The sequence below is a fragment of the Triticum dicoccoides genome, chromosome 1B (assembly GCF_002162155.2).
Source record: "Triticum dicoccoides isolate Atlit2015 ecotype Zavitan chromosome 1B, WEW_v2.0, whole genome shotgun sequence".
Classification (NCBI taxonomy): domain Eukaryota; kingdom Viridiplantae; phylum Streptophyta; class Magnoliopsida; order Poales; family Poaceae; genus Triticum; species Triticum dicoccoides.
In genome coordinates this window covers 572,231,548-572,246,552 of record NC_041381.1, presented here as the reverse complement: position 1 = coordinate 572,246,552, position 15,005 = coordinate 572,231,548, and the positions used below count along the sequence as shown (strand labels likewise).

Below are 15,005 nucleotides of genomic sequence, written 5' to 3'. Positions count from 1 at the left end.
AGGGCGGGAGGTTTTTTGAGAATGAAGGGAAAGTGGGCATTGTGTGCCGCCAGCGAGCGGGTCAGGGGAGGACAAGGGCGCCCCCCCCCCCCCTCTCATGCGTTGTCCGTTTTGATGCAAACACGGTCTAAATTTAGGCCGGAAATGTGCCGAAAACAGACAGAAAATTGACATTTTATATTTCTTTATCCTCAAACGGACACCGGGCGGACCATCTCGGGTCCTGCGTTGAAGTTCGCCCAATCTCCTACTACTGTCCTACAACTACGCGCTGGGTTCACTTTTTGGCGAGAGCGAGTTATGGCGCCCTCAGGGTCCACGTCGATGCATGTGAGCCCGCCGCCTCCCTCCGTCCACGTACAGCTCTTGCACCTCGTTCACGTGGCCACGGCCGCGTCCACCGGCGACCTCCTCACGGCCGCTATAAAGTGTATCAGCTACTCGCTCACAGAGACACAGCAAAGCAGCATCAGCCAAGTGACATCGTCCATCCATTAAGCCAGCACCAACTTCTCAGTTCTCTTCGTGCGTTAGCTTTTCTACTCTGCCTTGAGTAATGGCGACCATGGTGGCTTTGAGTTCCTTCGCCGTCGTTGGCCGGTCCGCCACCCGCTCTCCGGTGGCGGCCCCGCGCCGGCGCGCCCTCGTCGTCAGGGCCCAGACCGAGGTGAGCTTTCACGTCACGCACTTGACTGTTTCGCATGCTGGCTAGTTCGAGACTCGACCTTAACGTGAGATTGCTTGTGTATGTGCAGCCTGGCATGGAGTCAACCAAGGAGACAACGAGCGCATCGACCTCCTCCTCCTCCCCGAGCACGAGCGCGGCCCCGACCCCGATCCCGGCGGCACCCAAGCCCATGACCAAGAAGGCGAACCCCTCGGTCTGGGACGCGCTCGCCTTCAGCGGCCCGGCACCGGAGCGCATCAACGGCCGGCTGGCCATGGTGGGATTCGTGGCAGCGCTCACCGTCGAGGCCGCGCGCGGTGGCGGGCTTCTCGACCAGGCCGGCAGCGGCGCTGGGCTTGGCTGGTTCCTGGTGACCGCGGGGGTGTTTTCCGTGGCATCGTTGGTGCCGCTGCTGCAGGGCCAGAGCGTGGAGAGCAAGTCCAGTGGCTTCTGGAGCGCGGACGCCGAGCTCTGGAACGGCCGCTTCGCCATGCTCGGCCTCGTCGCGCTCGCCGCCACCGAGTTCATCACCGGCGCGCCCTTCGTCAACATCTAAGACGGCGTACAGTAGCGCTGCGGATTCTCTTTTCATCAGCTAACAAATCGTAATAGTAGTACTAACTGTTGTAGCCACGTTTATGTCACAAAAAAAATTGTTGCAGCCACGTTGCCGTTTTGTACTATCGGTGATGGCAATCTGTAAATCTCATGTTTACATTGTTTTGATGCTTCTTAATTAAATTACCACTCAAACAACTTTCAAGTAGCAAAACAATATTAAAAGTACTCGAAGGTATATTGCATATGCCATGTTGAAGGACCAATCTCATAACTCTCATAATTAGTTCATACTGAAACACATACCAAAATCTGCCAAATTTCTACATAAAACAGAATGCGGACAGTGTGGTCACGCAGTTGCAGGTTGAGCATCACCAGCATATTCTGAAGTTGTTGATGGAACATCACGTGCCAGGATGTCTCTGAGGGAGACCATCACCATGGTGGCCATCATATTTCTATGTTCATATAGAGGCAGGGAGAAGAGCAGTGGTATGATGAGAGAGGGGAAAGAGAAGGCTTCCATGAAAACGTAATATAATTCACATCCACCAAGAAGATACAATAATAAAATCACTACATCAGATCATAGTATGTGCCAACACAATCTTTACTTTCTTGGTGCTTCCAAATTCCAAATTGCTATGCTATGTTGATGCAACCTAATACTTTCACGAACAATAGCTACTTGTTGGCATGCCCTTCCACCATCTATGTCTGGTCGCTCTAATGTGGTTACATCATGCAGGCATGTTCTGTCATGGCTTGTTTGCGATGTTCATCTTTGGAAGCCCCTAATGTTTGCACTGATCAAGTAACGCGCATGCTACTGCTCCCTTTATAGTCAAATCATTAGCTCTAAAGCTCTCGGGATTCAGGATATGCTCTTTTATCTTATGGAGTTTCTTTTCCAGTTATGTTTTTGGATTTGGAGAGTGTGCTCCTAGTCCGTCAGAGATGCTAGCTGATAAAGAAACATCCAGGTTCAAAGATTATCATTAATACTCACAAAACAAAGATACTACACACTTCAGTTACTGTCTCACTTCCTTTATTCTGTATGCATTAAGGGCATCTCCAACACAGATTACTGAACGGATATCAATGAACAATTTATGAACTCACGAACATTTTTTAGTTTGTAAAAAAAACGAGAACATTCAAATTTGCGTCAATTTTTAACATTCATGAATATATTTTTTGAATTTACGAACATTTTTTGAATTCATGATTTTTTCCCAAATTTGTGATTATTTTTTGAATCGCAAATAATTTTCAGATTCACGAGCATTTTCATGTTGGGCGATCATTTTTTCAATTTCATGAACATTTTTGTATTCACAATCATTTTTTCGAATTTTGCAGACATTATTTGAATTCACAAACATTTTTTGAGTTCATCAACATTTTTCGAAATTGTGAACATTTCTTATTCACATTTTTTCAAATTCCTGAACATTTCTGAATTTATAAATTATTTTTCAAGGATGCGAACATTTTTAAATTCATATGTTTTTTTAATTCACAAACATTTTATGGACTCGCAATTTTTTTGAAATTTGGGAACAATTTTAATCATGGCAAACATTTTTTTGAATTCACTAATATTTTTTCAAATCCATGAACAGTTTTTGTATTCACTAGAATTATTTAAATTCATGAACATATTTTGAATTAATTTTTTTAATATGAACATTTTTCAAATTCTCAAACATTTTTGAAATTTTCAAACATTTTTATAAGCCGTGAACATATATTTGAATTCATGAACATGTTATGAATTCTTCGAACTATATTAATGTTCATGGATTCGAAATATGCTCGAGGCACTAAAAATGGCAAAAAGACATGCTAATTGAATATCTAGTATCTATTGGATCTTCGCATTCTTTCCGATGAGAACATCTAATGTTGTTTCTTCCTCTTCCTGCTGGGAACATCCAAGGCCTCCAGATCAATCTTGTTCAGGTTGAACTTACGGATGCACCGAATGCTTTGTATGAAATAAGGGTTTAAGGTTTACGGTTTAGGCCTCCACATCAATCAAATTACTGCTAGCTACAAAGAATATTTGCAGACGTGGACAAAATATCTCATCCTACTATGGACCAAACTTAGATGAGAACAAAGATGAAAGTACCGAAACAAGATGGTAAATCAGAAGAAAAAAACGATGATGGAATCATGGAAAGAGGAGAGAATTAGCAACCGGTTTACCTACACCTCTGAAAAGAAACTAAAAGGTTGAATAACGCTCGTTCCCTACTCAATCGAAACCAAGCAGAGGTAAAAAAATTGAGATATAGGTAGTCTGGAATCTAGCATATGACATCACTATGCCCTAGAAATCAAGTACATAGGCGGGGGAAAAAAGCATGGAAAAACAGCAGGACCAACTATGGGACATGTAAAAAGGGAAATACCAAAACCTGCGACCCCACAGCTCGATTATGATAGGCAAAAAATGCCACGAAATGGCCTGCGCGAACTGAATGCAAAAGGGCCGGAAATAAAGGTGCCCTAGTTAGGATTCGGCCCACAGAGGGGGAGACTATTCCGCGCGTTAGGATTCGCCCCCGCTGAAGGAAGGCCTCGTCTGGGAGTCTGGTCTGGACTCCGTCCGTAGGCGGCGAGGGCGTGCGAACAGGGAAGGCAACCGCCGCGCCGCCTCTCCGTCCTCGGCTCCCCTGCCGCCGCGGCCTCTCCGTGCCCTTCTCTCCCCCGCGGGCGCCTCCCCTCCTCGTAGCCTCCCTGCCGCCACCGCCACCGCCACCGACTACGGATTCCGCGCGTCCCCCGACACCGCCGCCCTACCCACTCCGTGCTTCTCCGCCGCTGCCCCCCTCCTCTCCTCCCAGTCCTCTACCTCCGCGCCGCAGGCAACCGCGGCCTCTTCAAGGAGGGGCCAAAAGGTTCATCCTCGCCGTCACCGGGGAAGCACCTTCGTGGCGTCACCAGGTAAAGGTTTAATGCTCCACGTCACTATTTGATTTCTTTTGTTCTGCACGAATGTGTGGTGTGGTGTCTATTTCTTGTTGATGAACCGTATATACGGTTGTTGAAACATCTTAGAAATTTGGTCGTTGATGGATGCTTTCTTGTGAACTAAATCAAATACTAGTAAGGTTTAATTGCTAAAATTTGTATGATCCTTTAATCTTGCAAGTTGCAACTGATGAATGCAATTGTGTTGATGATGCCAGTTAGAACCTGGAAAATATGGCTGGTTACCAGTAGTTTACCTGTGTGTTTTGATTGTATTGTCTAGGAGTATTTCTTGTGCACGGCAAAATGGACTGATAAGATGTTACTGGGCCTTAGAAAAATAGTGCCAGCAAGGATTTCCGTTTCCTTTTATTTTGTTATCTTTCTGTGAGATAATATATTGTCCATTTCTTTTTTATATAACATGCTTCCCTTGCTGCTGCTGCTTTCTGAACCTGCAATATTTCCTAAAGTGACTTTGGCAGGTCAAAACAGCTTCCTGGAGGCCACAAAGGGGGTTTGGACATGATTGACGATGAGGCTAACTTTGGCGACATCACTGATGCCCCTGCAGAAGCGGAAGCTGCTGTAAAGTTTCATCCTAATAAGCTGCGGGGCAAGCTTCGGAAGAAATCTGTGCCATCACGATCTGTTGTACCCAATCATACAGTGGAAACAAGTGATGAGAACGCTGTAGCTTTAAGTCAAGATAATTTGTCTCAAGGACTCACTACGAATCAAGAAATAACATCTTCGACCGTTCTTGGTAGTGAAACGATTGGTGGTGCGGAAGCTTGTGGGGGCACTCTTTACACACCTTCTGATGATGTGCTGACAGTTTCTTCTGTAGATAGGCTTTCACAAGATGACGATCCTCATGATGATCCATCTGAAGTAGCTACGCTCCAAGAAAACTTGGTTGTTTCAGATACCCAAGCATCATCCACCCATCCAACTAGCAAGACAGTTGATGATTTAGCTGACTTTGGGGAACTATTTGACACACATTCTGAAGAGGAAAACGTTGCAAAGTCCAAGCTAAAAATTAAGGTGAAACTCAGCAAGGCAGCATCCAAGTCCCGAAAGACTGGCCAAAAGAAGGCAGCTTCAACTGTAGACGTGGTCTCACAAAATAAAGAGGATGGTAATGATGATCTCAGAGGATGCAACGATGAGCAGGTACAAGCTCCTAGACATGAAGAACATGTACAGACCTCAGATTCTCAGCCACCCTTGGGAACTGATGATGGTACAGTTGACAATTTCGTTAACCACAACCGCATCCTTGAAGAGCCTGGTCCAGAGGAAACTGCTGCAAAGTTACGCCCTAAATCACAAAGAAAACCTGGCAGGGCTTCATCCAAGGCTGTTGGGACTAGTGATGATCATGCAGAAGCTAATCTAAAGGTCAGGGTTGAAATCTGTTAGAAATTTAACTAAGGTTCACAAATATGATATGCTGATGCTCTGCTTTTGATTGCTTTTAGGATATCAATGCTAGTGTTGATATAGACTCTGAAGATGGGCTGATAAATCCTCATACTGATGATACTCAACCGATCTTTGGAGAACCCTCAGGTGCGTGTTTGATTTATTTGTGGAACTTCTTTTCCATGCACATCTGGCATAACGCTCATTCTGACCATACAGTATGTCGTGAGTTGTTGGCTGCGCTTATCACTTTATATTGCTTCGTCTAGCTTTCCTGCTTATTTACTCATAATGAGCAAACATATTTCTGGTACAGCTGAAGCTGCTGCTACATTTCTACTTGATCTTGGAAAGAAAAAGGGCAAAGGCAAATCAGTAACATTTGTTCTACCAGATGATTATGAGGGGGTCGCTGCAACAGATACCAACCATAATGACATACGCTCTGATGAAAATTTGAACACCTTGCCTCAGCAAGCACCTCAAAAGGTAAGTCCTTGCTGAAGTCTACACTTGTGATTAGAATTTTCTTGCCACCTCAAAAGTTAAGTCCTTGTCTCATTGGTAATTTTTGCAGCATTGTCTTACTGAAGAACATTCAGACGATCAGGAATATACTGATAGGGAGAGCCAGTACCATGATGGGGAGCGATCAGATCATGGTGTTGAACAACAATCCAAATTGGATGTTGGAAAACAAGAATTATCAATGAAGTTAAGAAGCAGGACAGAGATTCAGAAAGTTGGGTTATCTGAGCATATTGTTGACGATCATCTTGATGAAGATTTTGTTGAACCTTCAGCAACCGAACAAAATAATGATAGTGGCGACGAGAACACTGCTGGAGGAAAGCAGAAGGCACCGAGAAAGTCAAGGAAGAAAGATCCAAATAAAGAACCTTTGAGGGGTTCCAAGCGCACCTCGACAAAATCCACTTCAGAAAAATCACAGCCGAACCAGCAGAAAAATAAAAGTGAAGTATCTTCACGCGGTCGTAAGAGAGCCTTGAAGGATACAATGACAGAACAGCCTGAGAAGAAGCTTACTCACAGAATTCGTCAAAAAAGAGCTCAAGGTATCTGGCTAAAATAACAACGGTACCCAAATAACAAAGCATCAATTTAACATGCTATGAGCTCTTGACTCTTGTATTTTTGGCCTTTGTTGTTTTATAGAAGTGCAAACGTTACTTCAAAAACCTGATCATGAGATAGATCGCATGAAGCTAAGTGTGACACATCTCAGGTTGTTACAAGAGGCCAGAGAGCGTATTCAGGTGAGTTGTGCACGTTTGCTGGGTCTACCTTTTTTATTAGAGTATTATGCTGTTGCTCATGATTTTTGTGTTGGCCTTTCGTAGAGTAAAACACCGTCAGGACCATCATCCTCTAATCAAAGGTAGGCTCTTTTCTCAACTTAAAATATTATTTATGGATCTCTGTATCTTGTTTAACTACCATTCCGCATTTTCTGTTTGGATATTTTTACCTAAAGTGTAGTAAAATAACCAGTCATTGACAGCAATGCTACAGTTCGATTTGCAAGCTTTCTATTTTATTTTATAGATACTTCACTTTTTCAGATAGGGTATTTGAAGTTGGTGTTGCTGCTGCAGTTTTTATTCCAGCATCTAAATTTGTATTCTTAAATTTGATGAGTTGGTATGCTGCTTTAATCATGATTTCACTGACTTTCGCCTGTCCTGTTCTTTCTTGATGTCTTTTCACAGCAGCTCCCATTTTGGAGATACTGACGATTTTGATCCTTTTGGAGATAACTATGACAATGACAGAACAGAGAATCATGCACTAGAAAATGCTACTAAACTGAATTACCATTCTTATATGGACAAAAAGACACGGGCCAAATGGACAAAATCTGACACTGACTTGTTTTACCAGGTATTTGGAAATCAACTACACCCTCTATAACTTAATAGTATAAGATGTTTTTTGACACTGTCATGGACTCTAATAACGTGTTACAAAAAGTTACAGAGGGAGTGCTTGCTACTATTTTAATGTTGAATATACCTTTTTTTTGTGCTGACGTTTTGGCTTGCCTATGGGAAACTTCCAACTTTTTTATCTGTTCTGGTCCAGGGTCTTCGACAATTTGGTAGCGATTTTGCAATGATACAGCAACTATTCCCAGATAAGTCCCGCGATCAGGTACGGCAAAAGTTTAAAAGTGAGGACAAAAAGCATCCAATGCAAGTCCACGATGCTATACTTCATCGCTCCAGAGGTTAGCGATTGCTTTATACCTGGTCCAGCCCATATATTTTGATTTCTGACTTGTGATTTTGCTTAACCTAACTCTTCTGTCTTACAACTGTATACAGATAACTTGTATTTAAAACAAGTAATGAAACAGCTCAACATTGAAGATTCGCTCAAAGACATCAACAGTACACAAAAACAAGAGGTTGCGTCAACTGAAGGGAACACTGGAAATGATGTTATTTCTGAAACTAACATCAGTGTTGAGAACGTTTCGAATTTGTCAGATGAAGAGATGGGCACGCTCCAATCTGAGGTCAAAGAAGGGGAGGATGTTGCAGCTGGAAATGCTGATGATGTTGACCTGGATGTTTTTGATTGGTACTAGCACGATAGTCACGCTGAAAATCAGGCAGAAATTATTTAGGATCTCACGGTTCTGCCAACCCTGTGAGCCAAGGACATGTTCTATGTCAAACGGGATTGGCGAGTTAGTGATGCGAGATATGGATGCAGATAGTACGGTTGGTACGTTGATTACAAGTTTGTTTCACTCTTGCAAGTTACTGCTGTACTCTTGAGTAGTGTTGGTTTTTCTATTTCTTACAAACTTTGTAGTCTACCTCGAAAGTTGCTGAAGTTTGCTGCTTCGTGATGTCTCCTGCCAGGTGCAGAGCTGATGGCGGCTCTCACTTTGTTTCTAGTTTTCTGAATAAAAGAAGTTGTGGCTTGTTCAGAAAGGTATATATGTGCCTATCAAATGAATTGCCCGACACACTCGCTTTGTAATATTGCATCTTCTTACAGGCTCTCAAAATGTATAGAGTGCAGATGAGCATTTCACTGTTCTTTTTGAAGGATACTTTTACAGCCAGCACAAAGTATCCAAAAGGGGGGAATGCAAATCAACTTTTTTGAACTGTGTCCAATCAGACTTAGTTTTTCGTTTGGCGAATTTCTACGTTATGTGGATGCAACCCAATATTTTCATGAGCAATTGGTATTTGTTGCCTAACATCAAATTAGGGGCGGGTGTCCATGTAGGCGGCCTTGCAATTTAAAAAACCAAACAGGTGAGGTTGTCGGTTTAGGTTATTTTTTTGTTTTTTTTAACAGAAATACGGTAAGGGAACCCCTACAGTATAATTAATGCAACAAACTCAAATTGCAAGTATCATGTCGTGAACCTGGGTGGGTGCCCCCCCACCACTAGGCTATGCCTTAGTCTGCTAGGTTTTTATTTGTCCGTTCATTGGTTCATTTTCGACCAAAAAACAGAATATTTAAGGTAAATTTTCAAAATTTTGACCTCGCATCAAATTAATACGCATAATATTGAATGTAAATCATTAATAAACCATGAAGTGTTACTAGTCTAGTTGGTTATTGGGCAAAGAGCCAGTTCACGGTTTTTCCAGCCAGACCGGCAAAGACCCACCATCACCGTCAGTTAACCCGTTCTTCCTCCCTCTCCTGCTCACCGCGCGGCGGTCGTACGTATGGAGACTCCAGCCGAAGGAGATGGCCTCGTCGACGCCCGCCCGCAGCTGCCAAGCGGCGGATCGCCGGCTTCGCGTGCCAGGCGAAATGCGTTACGGAAGGGCACGGTCGACGCTCGGCGGGAAGCGCCGCCGCCCGCCGGCACCAATTCAGCTTTCGTCCGCCCGCCAGGTGCTTGTGTTTATTCCCCATCCGTTCCACCAACCACTCGCTGCGCTTTGCTTTGTTTTGCTTTGCTTGGACTCGCCTACTTGGATGCTTCCTTCGTGGCATTGAGGTGTGGCTAAGACAAGAAACAGAATTGAGACTTCAGTTCTCCCACCCATGGATATCTTAGGGCAGAGTGGACTAGATAGAATAACCAACCTAAGGATTTGATAGGCCGGCCTGAAGTCAGGCCAAGGAAAACATGATCAAGTCATGCTCCTGCCCGACGCGCCCACTGCAAGTTGCTATTCACACATAAATTACCGGGCCATTAGAGGCAAATCACTAGACAAGACAAAGCCCATAGAGTCAAGTACAATATGATTATAGTTATTGATGATGTAGCCCCTCGGTGTAAGTTATTATAGTGTAAGAAATCCGCTCAACATGCGACAACGCCGTAGTTATCAGGTTGCAATGAATCGGCCTCTCACTTTTGTGCGTGCATGACTAACACTCAGTACTGACTACACTGATGATTGAGTGAGAGCTGAGAGGGGGAGATATCAGGCAAGGACCAGAGATGGTGGGTCTCTCAAGTGCCGTGCTATGGTGGGGAGAGTGGCAGCTGCGCATCCTCGTGCTCAGCAGCCTCCTCGTTCAGTGGCTCCTCCTCTTCGCGTCCCTGCGTAAGCTCGCTATCCCTTCCTGGTTCAGATCCATGATATGGCTTGCCTACATAGGCAGCGACGCTCTGGCCATATACGCTCTTGCCGTCCTTTTCGGCCGTGAGAGGAGGCAAGATTGTAACTCTGGGCAACGCAATAGCGTTCTGGAAGTGGTGTGGGCACCAGTCCTCCTGATGCACCTTGGCGGACAGGACGTCATAACCGCCTACAACATCGAAGATAATGAGCTATGGACGCGGCATGTCCTCACCGCCGTGTCGCAGATCACCGTAGCCGTCTACGTGTTCTGCAAATCATGGCCAGGCGGCGACAAGAGGTTGTTGCAGGCCGCAATCTTGTTCTTCATCCCTGGGATCCTCAAATGCATAGAGAAGCCCTGGGCTCTCAAGAGCGCCAGCATAAACAGCCTAGTCAGCTTTTCCAGCCCCGCTCCAAGGAGGACCGCAAACAGAGAAGGCGAGATCAGTTCGCTCGAAGACTACGTGCAAAAAGCAAGGGCTTTTGTCCAGGCTGACCCTTGTCATCAAGCACAAGAAGGTGATGCGGCGGACCTTGAGGCCAACAACCATGTTCCTGATCAAGCACAAGGAGAAGATGATGTGGTGGATCTTGAGCCCGACCATGGATCTCAGACGCCAAGCACACAGACAAGTAGAGGCCAAGTTGATGACTATAATGTGGACCTTGAGGTCTATAAGCTATTTGTGGACCTTGCATCGCCCTATCCTGATTGACTTGGCATCCTAAAATCCTTTGGGTTGCTTCATGAGAAACAAGCATATGTTTTGTTGCAAAATAGGCTATCCAACACGTTTAATCTTTTATACACGAAAAAGAAGATGATCGAGCTTTGTGATGAAACGGGGGAACAACCAGCTAACGTACTGCCATGGGCAGCCCTCGCCCTCTTCCACAATAGTCACAGAGAAGCTTATGATGATAACGACGTCAAGGTTACATATGTCTTGTTCTGCTGTACCGCAGTGTTGGAGTACTTCTGCAGGTTTTTCTCAACTAATCATATTTCTTCAAAGGCTCAAAGGCAAGTCCATTCGAGTTCTAGGACGCCTGACGGGGATTGGGCAGTACAATTCGTAAGATGGGCGCTTGACCTGTCTGCACGGACAAAGCTAGAAAATGCCCAACGGCGAGGGAGTGAAGTTCCCCCGTTCCAGTGGCAAAGGACCATCCTGTCCAAGCTTCAGTGGGCAAGAAAGAAGGTTGCCCTGTCTCTTCAGTGGGCAAGAAAGAAGGTTGCCCCGTCTATCACTGAGCTAAGAAATTTCATGATCATTGGTGCACTCAAAGATAGCCTCATAGGCCAATATGCTCTTGTAGGGTTCTTTGTCCACAACAAAAAGCACACAAAGATGACCAGCATCCTGAGTTTTTTGAATTGCAACGACTTTTTTTACCAACATTGGTTCATGAAGCCCTGCAACTCTTCCTTTGCAATAACAGGGTTAGTCCTCAAGTATGGGAAGAAAGGGTGGGAAGATCAGATAAAAGATGTTGGCAGTTACTGGAAGTTCAATGACCGCAGGGGGCAATGTACTCTTCAGGCTAACAAGTGTGACCAAGACCTGGGTTGGAGCTTAAGGAGTCCATTTGACGAGAGCGTCCTTCTCTGGCACATCGCCACGGATTTCTGCTTCTACCACTTGGGCGCATCAGCAGATCACCAATGTGCCACTGCTCAGTGTATTGAAGATGCATCAGGTGAAGGCCATGGTTGTGCTGTTTGGTGTGAAAGATCTCATCATCACGGTAGAGCCGTCCGGTGCCGGGAGATGTCCAACTACTTGATGTACCTACTATTTGTTAACCCTGAGATGCTACTGTCGGGTTCTAGGCGGAATCTGCTCATCACCGCTAATGCTGAACTGGAGGAGATTCTCAAGGATGATGATCCATCGCTCGAGAAGATCCTCAAGGGCAGTGGCGGAGCTACAGTCATTTGTGTGGGCGGGCCAAAACTGATTGGTATAGGAAGGACCATTAAAATTTTGCTCTTACGGCCAGATTGTACACTAATCTAGACTGATATCTTGTGTGGCTGGGCGGGCCATGGCCTGGTTTGGCCCAGCTGTAGCTCCGCCAGTGCTCAAGGGTGACGAGCCTTCACTCATGGAGATCCTCAAAGGCAATAAGCCATTTCTTAAGTTCTTCACAGGCAGAAAGCCATTGCTCAATGAAATCGAAAAAGAATTTACTCAGAGAATAATTGGCAAGGTGCTGCAGCCCACACAATACAAAGAACAGGTTGTTGAACACACACATTCGCCGCCTGATGCAAAGAAATATCCAACTGCACAGGAAGGTTGTTTTATCCATGATGCCTGTAAGATTTCTGAAGCGCTGTTGTCTTTGGGTGATGAGAGCAAGACATGGGAGGTGATCGAAGGTGTGTGGGTGGAGATGCTCTGTTTCTCAGCCAGTAGGTGCCGAGGGTACCTACACGCAAAGAGCCTGGGCACTGGCCCTGAGCTCCTCACTTATGTCTGGCTGCTGCTATCACACATAGGGATGGAGACCTTGCAGGAGAGGCTGCAGAGGACAGAGCTTTCAAATGAAGAAGGAAATGCCGGTGCCCCTCCATCGACTTCCCAGGTCAGCACTGTCACTGGGGAAACCTTTTTTTTGAAAAAGAATGGTACTTATGGAGACCATTTCTACTCTGCATTTCAATGTTAATCGCTTATTTGCTTAGCCCTGGAAGGTTTTTGTGTCTTTTGTTCATTGTGATGTCCCTGTTATCTCCATGGCTTTCTAGTCTTGTATTGTTCTTCAATGAAAGTTTGGACGTATTATAACAGTGTGAATATGTGATCTACCAGATACCTGGGAGCGAAGATCCACCTCCTTGCAGACGCTCAAGGCCTCATGAAGCTGCTGCTGCCGGCGCATCCATCTCTGAATCCGAAGAAATAGTACCAGCTGAATAATCTGAGAAATCATTAACTGTATCGTTCATACATGGAAATAATCCTGTGTCAATATCACCCATCTGCCGTTTGTGTACTTTGCTTCCTCACTTGCAGCTGCTCCTCGGTGCAGAACTTGATGCACTAGTACAGTCTGATGCCTGGCAGTCTATTTGTGTGCTGTTGGAGCTGCCAGATTACAAAGTGTGTAGTATGGTGGATGCCAGGTTACTCCACGATTGCCCCATGTTGAATTCTCTAGTTATGTATTTCTACCTGAAAGTCAGAAATTTCAGTGTTGTTTTTCTTCCTCAATCTCCATCATTTTATAACCATGTGAATATTTGATCTACCAGAAACAGGGGGTGGGGGAGGGAGTACCAGCTGAATAACCTGAGAAATTATCACCTTTTTATTTACAGTTGGAAATAACCCGTTTCTGCATTACCAATCTGATCTGCTTGATTTTAATCTGCAGCTGCACTATTGTGCAGAGCTTTTTTCGACAAATATTGTGCAGAGCTTAATACACTACAACTGTTGTTAACTTCACACTTCCTATTTCTACAATGATTGCCCCATGTTAAACACAGTGGCGAACGATGTGTCTTACGGTCTTACCTCGTCAAGATTATGATAACATGCCGTAATCTTGGCTTCTTATTTGCTTACCAGTGGAAGCTCTGCCTTGATTGGTTCTGTCGCGACATGCTGTTCTTTGGTGTGGTTCTCTAGTTTTCTCGGTCAATACGAGCCATATGATGCCTGTTTGTTTCCTCTTACAGTGCCTATCAGTCACCATTTTTTGTAAGAGTCTGGATTTGGTGTGGGTAGTTTTGTTTTACTTTTGAACTTGAATACCCTATTGATTGTAATCATGTATTACTACCCAAAGGTCAGATCCTTTTATCCTCCTTGATCTCCATGATTATCTTGTTGATATATTACCGCCAAAAGGCACTGCTCCATCTCAAAATGCTTTCGAGATTGGAGTTATTTATTTGTAATTGTGTAAATGGAGTAGACTGGAACCCGACCTGACATACATCTTTATTTGTAACTGTAAATGTGTGATTTAGCAGGGTTTTTTCTTTTCTTGGGAAGGAAGCCCTAGGCCTCATGAAGCTGTTCATCTCTTTATGCAGGGAAATAATCCCATGTTTGTATTTCTTGAAAAAAAAAATCGAGGTTAAGGAGTTCGAAAGGCGAATAGCTGTGTTGGTTCAGGATAAGTAAAAGACATCCTATCGCTCCTTTCTCCTTCCAGAACTTTTGTGGTCAAACTGTTCATTATCTCTATATAGTTATTATCGGGATTCAGGACATGTTCTTTTATTTTGCTTATTATTATGTTGGTGGAGTTGGGCAGCCTTGTTCCTAGCTTGATATCATGGGCGCCCAAAAAAATCAGAACACATACATTAATTCGTATCTTCCTTATTTGTATGCATAATATCAAGGTCCAGGTAGGTCTGAAGATATGGCGGCACTGCGCACTGAAGCTGTATGATTTTTTTTGCCTCTTGATTGGTCCGGTGGTAGCCATCTGTTTATTGGAGTAAACTTGAATGGATGCTACACGTGCAGAGGGAGGCCCAGCATGGCCACATTTTTCTTTCCTTGGCCAGTTTTGCACTGAGCTCGGATTTATTTTGTTTCTAAAACCGAGGCAACATGGTTCCATTAACTAAGAACATTGCTATCCCGCTAACTGTGAAAAACCCGACGAAAAACCGATACATTCAGACAGCCTCGACACTGGTGAAAATTTAGGGTGACTTGCCACTGATCCGCAGCAACTCATCAGAAGCCACTGCCCCAAACCAGAACATTGCATTTGCAGGTAGCAGTCTTATACTACGACAGTTATTATCCAAA

The 15,005-nt window shown here is 44.6% G+C and overlaps 4 protein-coding genes across 6 annotated transcripts; all 4 read left to right on the top strand.

Annotated features, from left to right (window-relative positions):
• The first annotated feature begins 461 nt into the window (after positions 1-461).
• Positions 462-1,390, top strand: LOC119308748 (high molecular mass early light-inducible protein HV58, chloroplastic-like). The gene is made up of 2 exons (XM_037584891.1): positions 462-667; positions 756-1,390. The coding sequence occupies exons 1-2, from the start codon at positions 557-559 to the stop codon at positions 1,221-1,223; spliced, it is 579 nt and encodes a 192-aa protein (XP_037440788.1). The 5' UTR covers positions 462-556; the 3' UTR covers positions 1,224-1,390.
• Positions 1,391-3,803: 2,413 nt separating this feature from the next.
• On the top strand, positions 3,804-8,717 carry LOC119348835. Of its 2 annotated transcripts, none has more exons than XM_037616825.1 (10): positions 3,804-4,186; positions 4,687-5,620; positions 5,701-5,791; positions 5,961-6,133; positions 6,222-6,720; positions 6,821-6,921; positions 7,006-7,043; positions 7,378-7,546; positions 7,748-7,892; positions 7,990-8,717. In XM_037616825.1, exons 2-10 carry the CDS (start codon positions 4,739-4,741, stop codon positions 8,253-8,255), a joined length of 2,364 nt encoding a protein of 787 aa, XP_037472722.1. In that variant the 5' UTR covers positions 3,804-4,186; positions 4,687-4,738; the 3' UTR covers positions 8,256-8,717. The 2 variants fall into 2 exon arrangements, with proteins under 2 accessions (XP_037472722.1, XP_037472721.1); XM_037616824.1 differs by having other exon boundaries at positions 3,805-4,186; positions 7,375-7,546.
• Positions 8,718-9,307: 590 nt separating this feature from the next.
• Positions 9,308-13,436, top strand: LOC119348834. 2 transcript variants are annotated; one of them, XR_005169128.1, is made up of 2 exons: positions 9,308-9,538; positions 13,041-13,436. XR_005169128.1 is itself a non-coding variant. In XM_037616823.1 (2 exons), the coding sequence occupies exons 1-2, from the start codon at positions 12,271-12,273 to the stop codon at positions 13,146-13,148; spliced, it is 651 nt and encodes a 216-aa protein (XP_037472720.1). In that variant the 5' UTR covers positions 11,327-12,270; the 3' UTR covers positions 13,149-13,436. The 2 variants fall into 2 exon arrangements, 1 of the variants encoding a protein (XP_037472720.1); XM_037616823.1 differs by lacking the exon at positions 9,308-9,538 and adding an exon at positions 11,327-12,813.
• LOC119348833 lies at positions 9,548-11,308 on the top strand. Its single transcript, XM_037616822.1, has one exon. It carries the CDS (start codon positions 10,098-10,100, stop codon positions 10,935-10,937), a length of 840 nt encoding a protein of 279 aa, XP_037472719.1. The 5' UTR covers positions 9,548-10,097; the 3' UTR covers positions 10,938-11,308.
• Positions 13,437-15,005: the final 1,569 nt, after the last annotated feature.